Here is a 10,458-nt window from a genome sequence, read left to right on the forward strand (position 1 = left end):
CCCATTGTTTGCCCTATTAATATATATGATCCCTCTTCAAAAGGGCCCTCCTTTTTATTCACTCTCTCCTTTTCCTTTTTCTACAATCTTCCCCCTTGATCTTCTTCCATCGTCTCAAAAGTCCCCAACCCAATCTTCGAACCGACCCCATCCTATTATTTATTTGAGCTAACAAACGGAAGAAATGCTAAAACAAAAACGAGGTTAAACATTACTTTTATTCTCAAAATTTTCATATTGAAGCAACAATTTAGTCAAAGAAGTCTATTATGTAAGAATTTATAAATCTTCGTACATTCAAATTTGTAACGATTTTAGTTCTATTAGAGAAATTAACTTGAAGATTATATTCAATGAGCACTCTTAAATAAATTGGTGAAAAAATTAACGACTCAGTCTTTTTATAAAATTCAAAATCTATATTATAACAAAATAAAAAGAGATCACAATTTATTTTTCTTTTACAGTAGGGACTAAGTATTAAAAGTTTGTGATCTAAACTATCAAAAACAAAAGAAAATTAGAAGTACAATATTCGCTAGACTATTTAATGGACTAAACGGTTACTTATATATACGTTTTTGCAAGGTTAAATTTGTTCACATTTTAGTTTTCTCTTCTAATTTACATCTAAGGATACAAAATTGTGAGCTTAAATATCCTCTACGACGTAAGGACAAAGTAAATTAACAAAGATTAGAGGAATAATGGATGGCGTGATAAATAAAAATACATAAAATTAAAGAGAGACGTTTGTATTATACATATATATATATACACGAACATAAAATATATTAATTGGGGATTGAAAGGATATGGAGTGAACATGGAGGAGGGGAGAAATATGGGTTGACTTGGCAAACAGAACAGCTCACTTTTTTGGCGGTTTTAATACAAGATATTGAGAGAGCATCTTCTTTTCGATTCTCATTTTAAAACTTAATTATCCATATATATATATATACATACAATGTCTCCTATTTCATTAATTCTATAATATTATTACTATCAGACAGCCCATTCCCCATATTTATAAACTCAAACCCCCTTTCCCCTTTCCCTCTTCTTCTTCTTTCTTTCTTTCTTTTTTTTTTTTTTTTTTTTAATTTTATTATTTAACCAATGATTAAGTAGAAGACTGTTTCATCCTTTCTATGCACATGCATGCTCTTACAAATTACAAATATTAACACATCATTTTGGAAGCAATATATAATAATAATAATAATAATAATAATAACAACAATAATAACAAATCCTAATTGCTAATTAATTAATTATCATATATGAGCTTTTATTTTTGTTTTCTTTCTAAACTTTCTCCCAGTTAATTAATTGGTTTGTTGTATAAAATCAGACAGATATGACTTGATTGGCTTGGAAGAGCATATTCCAAATCTTGAATTGACAGTCTTCACTCACAAATTTCCTGGTAAAAACAGCAGTTGAAGAGGAGGAAAAAAAATTAAAGAAGGTGAAAAACAAGTATGCAGCAACAAATTCTATTTATTCTTTTATTTTCCCTTAAAAAATATAAAAGTCAAAAGAGGTGTAATTAAAATAAGAACCACGATCACCTACTGCAATTCTTTTTCTCAGTTACATATGTATGTACCAATACAAATATCTTAAATCTATATGGTGGTGGTTTTATGGGAGATGCCAAACGCTCACATATAATGTCCAAGTGGTTTTCTTAAACAAAAATAGATAATAGTCCTACCTCGTCAACTCAACTGTTTAAATCTATTATTACACTGTTAAATGTTTACATCTCTCATCATACGTTTTTTTTTCTTTACAATTATTGAGCCTTGAGGTGAGAGTATTGAACAAATCTATAACTTCAAGATGAGTATTATAAATTTCACCCCTTAACTATTTTATTTTTTAAAATTGTATCTATTACTTCTCAACTTCCTGTAATATTAATTTACAATTTTCTTGTAAGATGATATAATGTTAAAATATTGTTTTAAATGAAAAAATTTTTAAAATATTTATAAATATAACAAAATATTTTAGTTTATTAACGATAGAAAATGATAGACACTGATTAATATCTATCAACATCTATTAGTGATATTTTGTTATATATTTTGGTTCATTTTGCAATAATAGAAAACAACATAATATTAAATTTACTTTTGCTACTTAACTTAAGTTTTTAGGTTAAACGAGAGTTAATAATGATATATCTTGAAAGGATTGTTTTTAAGTTGAATTTTCAAAAACTGAAAACAAAAAATGGCATAAATTTTAGTTAACGTGTAGACCTTCAAAAAATAAAAAACAAACACACAACATTAAAACACACGAGAGAGAATGATAGTAATTCAGATGGTAGGACGTAAGGTTGATGATTAATTGAAAAGCAAAGAGCGTTAAAAATGGATTGGAGAGTGAGAGAGAGTTTTGATTTAGGTTGGAATATTAATATTTTACTTAAAGGGGATGAGTTTGAGCAAGAAGGGAGAGAGGTTTAATTGGTGTAATTGGCAATAAATAAAAAAGGAGGGTGGGAGTAGTGGGTATGTGTTAATAATAATAATAATTCATGGGAATTTGTCATGTTTTGAGGATTAAGAAATGTAATGAGGAACTAAAACTATACCAAAGACAAGTATGAATGTGCATTATTATATTGGTGTCAATGTCATATATGTTCCATAATGAGGCTGTAGGGTTTACTTGTTTTGTTATTTGGTTGTACTCCATCCCCAATTTTCATATTTTCATTTTTTTTTCTATATTCATTCATTCATTTGCATACTCTCCTTGCCTTTTTCTTATAACCCATTTTCCTCAATGTTATTTAGTCAAGAAAGGAGATGCCCGATTCAGTTTTGAACACCAATTGTATAAAGTAATTAATAACACTTTTATATATATATATAGACCAATAATAATAATAATAACCAACTATATATCTTTTTTAATTGCTATATTTTTACTCCTACCAGTCCCTCCCTCCTTCAAACTCTTCTCTCTCTTTTGGAAGTTGGAATCTAGGTTTCCACATTTGGGGTTTGAAATATCTTCTAATTTACACTCACCGCCTACTAAACTTCATCTTCCACTCTTGGTTTCCATAAAATTACAATCCCATTGATCAATCCACTTCACTAACTTAAATTATTAATAGACAAAATAAGGAAAAGTTGGACGTACTTTGTCTTAGTCTATAATTAATACAAGTGTTAGATGGCTAATATATAATACAAAATATATCCTGATAAATCATCTTAAAATTTTGAGTCCATATGGATATTACTTAACATAATTAATTATCTTTATTTTGTCTTAAAATATTATATATAACACAAACCTTATTTTCCCTTTCGTGTGTTTTGGAGGTTCTTTCGGTAAATGTATCGATTAAATTTAATATTTCAATAAAATAACTAATGTATCCATATAATTGAGAACTAAAATTTAGCGACTCAGGAAAAAGTCTCATTAAAAATTCCTTAAAGTTTCTTATTTGAATGAATTTGTAAATGTTTGCAAAACAAAAGGTCAATTTAGACGAGCCTATAGATATGGGATAATACTAATAATATGTGTGGAGTTGTTATGTAATTTCAACATTTTAACTTTAAACTTATTAACTACACTCTTCTTCGTAGATGAAACTAGAAGCAATAAATAAATGAAAATTAAGTTAAAAAATTAAAATGAAAAAGGCTGAGAACTCAATTCAAATGGACCTATACACGCTATACATATACAAACTTCAAAACTAAGTGATTGTTACCAATGTTAAATAGTATTAGTAATGGGCGTGTGAGTTGCCAAACTCCGACCCGTTGGCTTCAAACTTATTTTACTTACTAGTTATTAACTGAGTAAGTAGAGCAAAGAATAGAATAAGTTGAGATGAGGGCGTCGGTGCATGGATAATATATATAGTGAGAGAGAAAATTAAAGAGTGAAGAGACATATATACAAGTCAAATTGTTTAATGGTTTTGAAAGCAGCTGTGAAATGAATCGTGACCGTCCAGAAGAGAAGAGAAGTGGTGACGTGGAAGGTGATGAAGGGAAGAGAAAAGAAAAGGAGAGGGGGGGCTGCCCTGCACCTATTAAATTCAGAATCCCTACCATTTCCCTTTCTTAAGCCTTCCTTATCATCCATCTTTCTCTTTCTTCTCTTTTTCTCCTCTTCCTGTTGCTGCTGCTGACATTTGCTGTTGCTGACATTTCTTCAACCTCACACCTTTTTCTTAAATTAATTATCTTTTATTAATAAGTTGTATTGTGTGTGTGTGTGTGTTGCAAGAGCCATTGTATTTGTTTTTTTTTTTTTTTTTTTTTTTTGCCATTTCTCTTGAAATTAATCTCCACATGGGAAGGCACTCTTGTTGCTATAAACAGAAGCTAAGGAAAGGACTTTGGTCTCCAGATGAAGATGAAAAGCTTCTCAATTATATCACTAAGCATGGCCATGGCTGTTGGAGCTCTGTCCCTAAACTCGCTGGTACCGACCTTACCTTTTCAATTTCATTATTAATCTCAAACGTAAACCTCATCACTTCATTTAACTCGATTCAATTCAATTCATTTCTAGGCCTTCAACGCTGTGGAAAAAGCTGCCGCCTCAGATGGATTAATTACCTACGCCCTGATTTGAAAAGAGGCCCTTTCTCTCAACAGGAAGAAGATTTGATCATTGAACTTCATTCTGTCCTTGGTAACAGGTACATACTCACACTCCTTTTACTTTCCCCTCTTGCATATTTTTCTCATCTCTGTATATTATTATTTTTAAAACAAAAAAAAAATGCTGCTTTCTGTTTGCTCTGTTTATGTTAGATGGTCTCAAATTGCTGCTCAGCTGCCTGGGAGAACAGACAATGAAATAAAGAACTTGTGGAATTCGTGTATTAAGAAGAAACTTAGACAAAAAGGTATTGACCCCAACACGCATAAGCCTGTGGTATCCGGCGGCGGCGATGTTGAGAATGAGAGTGAGAGTAAACTCCCAGCCAGAAGCAATGATATTGATAACACCTCCGATGAAGCTAATAATAATAATACAAATGATACAACGCCTCCTCTCTCAATCCCAATCATTATCAATCCACATAACTCCAATTCCCAAATCTACTCACAAACTCATGAATTTTTCCCTTTCCAAACTTCCACTACCAACACATCTTCTGATATTACCTCCGATTATCTCTCTTTTCATCATCTCAATTACCCACCAAACCCGAATCCAAATCCAAATCCAAATCCAAATCCAAATTCTCTCTGTTTCACTCTCCCTCCGCCGCCAATTCCCATCAAACCCCAAATACCCAATTGGGAATCAACTACTTTCAACAACAATTTCTTCGACGCTGCTAACTTCTCTTGGGGGCTTCCCGATTGCGCTACTAAAGCAGAGAAATTGAATACAACCCAGTTACCGGAAGACATGAAATGGTCGGAATTTGTGGGGAATAATCCATTTATACTGCAAAATCAAGAAGCTCAATCTCAAACTCAAACAGATGAATCAATGTATGTAGAGACTACCGCGGCGGAAACAGGGTTTATAACAGAGGGCGGTGGCGGTGGCGGTGGGTGGCAGAGGCAACAACCTTCCTCCGATGCTGCTGTATATAACAAACACCTCCATACTCTTACTGTTTCTTTTGGAAATACCCTTTAACTCTCATTCTCTCCTATCCGATTATTTTCCTTAAACAAAAAACCAACATTCAAGTAAAATTGAGTTTTTTTTCTTGGCTTTTAAGCTCCATATGCTTCCTCGTGTTCATAGATTATAATTATTAATATATATTCTTCTTAGTAGAGATTAATGTGTGCAGTGGTAGGATTATTTTTCAGCTTGTGTAAATTAAGAGAAAGAAACATGAATTGTGGTGAAGATTGGGAAATTAGTTAGTTTAATGTTTGGTCGTTGTCTTGTCTTTCAGTTTGGTTTTTTTTTTTTTTTTTTAATGTAAAAATATTGGATAGAGGGAGAGAAAAGTGAAAAAAGGTTATTATATAAATTGTGTGTGTTAATGTCTGGTGTATGTGGTACGAAGAACTAGAAATGTGGATAGAGATGTTTGGGTTTCACTTTCGCACACTACTTGACTTGATACAAATACAATACAACAAATGTCAGAAGCAGAAGACAAAGGAATTTCAATCAAAGTCTTTCTCCTTTATCTCCTTTTTTCAACCTACTCTCTACACTTTATCCATTAACCCTCACTGTCAAAATAAAAAACAAAACTTTCTGCTCATTCTTAACCCAATGATCATTATATTCATCCCTCACAATTTCCCACATGGAATAATAGAATGGGAATACGACGCCACAATACTCCCAACTTTTGACTTTAATCCATATCGTAATTTCAAATTTTATTTATTGCTCTTATCTCATAATAACCCATAAATATTCCAACATATATGAAATGGTTTCTCTTCTGCATATTCATGGTTGTAAACTGCTTCCAAACCATAACTTAATTGGCATATCGATGTGTTAATGGTCACAAAGGATGAGATTAGAAATGGCAAGCATATTTCTGATTTCTTTCAAATTTTCAAATCCATTTTTTTCAACTAGTATATCAATGTTAATATATGCATGCATCTTGCTCAATTATGAAACATTTCTTTGTACTCTCCTCATCGGTTGTTTGTCATGTTAGCATTCATTTAAAAATAGAGTGGAATCTACCAATATCTATAGTATGCATAAAGAGAGTAAGCAGTTTTATAGTACTAAAAAGTCATGTAAGTTATGAGATTATATTTAGAGGTTGGTTTTATGATTAACTAAAGTCAAACTATTTTCCCCTCCCAAGTACATCGAATGTTGGATGGAACTTAATTAGGAATCATATATATGATATGAAATAAAATATAACAGAAGAAGATGGGGGGGGGGGGGGGGGGGGGGCGGAGTAGCGGCTGTGGGTTTGGGCATGTGCAGGCACAATTAAGTGAGACATAAAAAAATATGGAAGAAGGAAAAAAGAAAGAAGATATTTTGGAATATATTAGGTAAGTGATTTTTTTTTATTTGGAGAATGCATGTGCACCCAAATTATTAGGAGTTTTGGAAGGCAATGTATTATTTTGACATTTGCCGCCTCCGCCTTGGCTTCGGCTTTGTCAATATTATGACATTTCTCTCGTTTTCAAATTAATATACTTCCTTCAACTCTCTTTCATTACTAAAAAGCTATATGTCACCATACTGTTGCACTTTTGAACATATATGAGTGCAAAAAATTATTTTAAATTTGTGTTCAGCAGCTGGTAGATGGATGAGATTAAGAGGCAATCATATTTTTTACCTCTATGTTAAAATAACATTTCCATAAATTAAATATGATTATTTCCTTTCTCAATGCAATATGCCTTCTACTCTCTTCTTTGGTTATTATTATTTTTTTAGGGATAAATAATTAGATTGAAGAGCTTCGAAGAATCAAGTTTAGTTGTTGCTGCTAAAATTTCTAATCATTTCCTAATCATTTGACCATCATCATTGATCAGTTGCGTTTCAATAATTTCTCATTTCTATTCTTTCTGTTTTTCAAATCATCACTTTAATTATATTTCAGTACTCTTCTTTCTTCGTTAAGCAATCACAATACACACATACATATGCAAAAATTGTGTCGAGGTTAAACCTCAATTATATAGTTTTTGTTATCATATAATTTTTGAGGCAGTTCTCTTCGAATAACTTACGTTGATTTAGGCTATAATAAAAAGTAATAATATAATCTAGGATCACCGAAAAATTTAGCACTGGCCAGGGGCTCCCTCTTAACTTTGTCTTTTATATTACATATATCTAAAAAATTGAATAATATCAATTTCAAAAATTCGCCTAGAAGTAGACCTGTCTTCTAGCCCTCTCTAGACTCAGGTTCAAGCCCAGAGGCTTTGTTTTTACTTAAAAACCAACTTACTTTGTTACTAGAAATAATATTTAGAGTGTATTTGGAATACATTTTTAGGTATTTAATTTAAAAAATAAGTTATTTTGAAAAATGTTATATTGGAGGGATTGACAACCAATCAATGTAACTTTTGAAATATACCTTAAACAATTTTTATCGAAAGATAAAATAAAAATAAGTTTGAAAAACATTCTTTTTCTCAATACCATCCAAACAGACTTTTAATCAATTATTTATTTTGTTGATACAGAAAATCACACCAAAGATAAATTTTTATTATAGGGGAGGATCCATCCCTCTACCAGTCACGATTTCCATTTGCAAGTTTGTGTCCGGGTCAAAAGCTTCCAACTGCCTAACTTTCAGACTACATACTACCCAAGGTGGATACACAATTTTTTGTTTTAACTTGATCGGATGGCTACCACTTTCCATTGTTTGCCTATTGAACTAGCAATCAATTGCTTTCTTCGAATTGTAGGTGCCACGTTGTCATCTTGTTATTTTTCACATCTTTAGCTTTTTTTATGGGTCGTGGACCTTTGGTTTGAGACTCTGCAATCACATTATCTTCTGAACCCTTTCCCTCCGCTCACTATTAGGATAATAAAAAATGTACCTCTAATCATTAACATAAAGAGCCCATCTGAACTCGATTCACATGAAATTTATGACATGTTTTCATATCTCATCAATCTGCATCTAAATCTAGAGTGGCTCGTCCAAATTGGCGATGGAACCTTGACTTTTGAGGTCACTACCTGAGGCCCCATCTAGCCTCTACTAAGCAGGCTTGTCACTAACACCATTGATGAAACCAATGCTTGTTTCTTGCTTAATGTTCAACTTGGCATGGATTGCCCACTTCTTTTGCTGGGTTGGATGATGCATCGTCCTCCTCAATATCACATCATGACATAACACTTCTTGGCTTGACGAATGACACTCTTAGCTTTCATGTGTCATCGTGCTTGCTAACTGCATGTCGACATGCTTGCTTCTTGTCTTTGCCCCTTAGTGAAGTCACAATCTACTAGCTTAAAGTATGATTGTGACATTTTTTCGCACTTAAATTGTCATCATTTTGATGACAATTGAAACTTGGGTTGGCTGCCAATGACTTAATTCTAGTAGCGCCATTGACTACTCTTGCTCTTGTTGCCCTAAGTGTTGGCTTCTTTAGGAGTGTTCCTCAACCACCTTGCCATGAGAAGGTTCAGATACCTAAGTACATCTAAGATTTCACTCAAGCTTCAGTCTAGTCTAATCTCTTCACCTTGGTTGCTAAGGTGGCAACTCTTTCGTTAGTTTCTACATTGCTAAAAGGGTACATATCGATATATAATGGTCTACCCCTAAATGAGTAAATTTAGAACAGTGATCTCTATTGAACTTGTAACATGCACCCTTACTTGCCTACAATCACGAACATTTGATATTTTTTATCTCAATAAAAATAATATGTATGAGTCATATCACATTTATGGAAGAGAAAAAATTTCATTAGGTGAAACCGAAGACAAATTAGCATGCACAATTGGAAATTTAAAACTTTCAAACATTGCAAGATCAGCTTTGATGCCTTATTTCTAGAGCCTGCAACTTAGACTTTTAGGTCTTTAGCAAATTTAGAAATTAGACGGACATGTCAGGTCCATTTGTGCTCAAGTTGTCGCCATGGACAGTATCATGATAGTCTTCGCACAATGTGCATTTATTAACTTCGAGATGTTTTAAACACTTGACAAGATCGTAGTCATCCTCGCTGACACTATCCATCTAGATGACCTCAAATTTTGTCTACAAGTCTCGTGCTTGAGAAACCTGACGTAACCATTCTCTTGATACGTAGATTACATTGTCAAAGCTTCGTTGCATCAAAACTTAAGTTTAGACTTCAATCGTAGCCCTCTGCTGGGGAATCTCATGCTTTAGTGAAAGGAAATCGTCTTGCAGCATGCCAACATTTACTTTAATGATACCTTGTAGCACCACTGAATCATTGACACACGCAAGTCAATTTTCTTTTGAACCGGTTTTTCTTGAGTTCCGAACGAAGTTTATAAGATTATGATTCTTTCCTAAAAAAATTTCTCAAGGAAGTTTAAGGAAAATTTGTAGTTATGTCTAGAACCTAGACTTTCCTACAAACTATTCAATAAAGAATTGTTATTTTGAGACATTCATCATCTTCTTGAATCTCTCCACTTGCCTTGGTCCTCCACTTTGAGATCCTTTGACTCCTTCATCCATTCTCGAATAATAAGAATGATGTCTATATACATGTAAGACCACGAGTTTAGGAGGGGGACATGAATGAACCAAGACTACATTTGAACGTGAGGGATCCTGAGGATCTAAAAGTATGATTAAGAAAGGCTTAAAAGAATTGAAAGTCACTACCTATACCAACAAGGTGCACCTTTTCCTTTTCGGTTACTCAATTATACATACCCCAAAGTTAAGCGTCCTTGGCTTGGAACAATCCTATGTTGGGCGATCTTCCCAAAATTTTTCTAGAATACATATGAGTG

At 32.8% G+C, this 10,458-nt stretch overlaps 1 protein-coding gene across 1 annotated transcript; it reads left to right on the top strand.

The window, feature by feature from the left end:
• The first annotated feature begins 3,945 nt into the window (after positions 1 to 3,945).
• Positions 3,946 to 6,078, top strand: LOC103492084 (transcription factor MYB61). Its single transcript, XM_008452273.3, has 3 exons — positions 3,946 to 4,479; positions 4,570 to 4,699; positions 4,815 to 6,078. Exons 1-3 carry the CDS (start codon positions 4,347 to 4,349, stop codon positions 5,656 to 5,658), a joined length of 1,107 nt encoding a protein of 368 aa, XP_008450495.1. The 5' UTR covers positions 3,946 to 4,346; the 3' UTR covers positions 5,659 to 6,078.
• Positions 6,079 to 10,458: the final 4,380 nt, after the last annotated feature.

This window comes from Cucumis melo, chromosome 2 (assembly GCF_025177605.1).
Source record: "Cucumis melo cultivar AY chromosome 2, USDA_Cmelo_AY_1.0, whole genome shotgun sequence".
NCBI classification, from domain to species: domain Eukaryota; kingdom Viridiplantae; phylum Streptophyta; class Magnoliopsida; order Cucurbitales; family Cucurbitaceae; genus Cucumis; species Cucumis melo.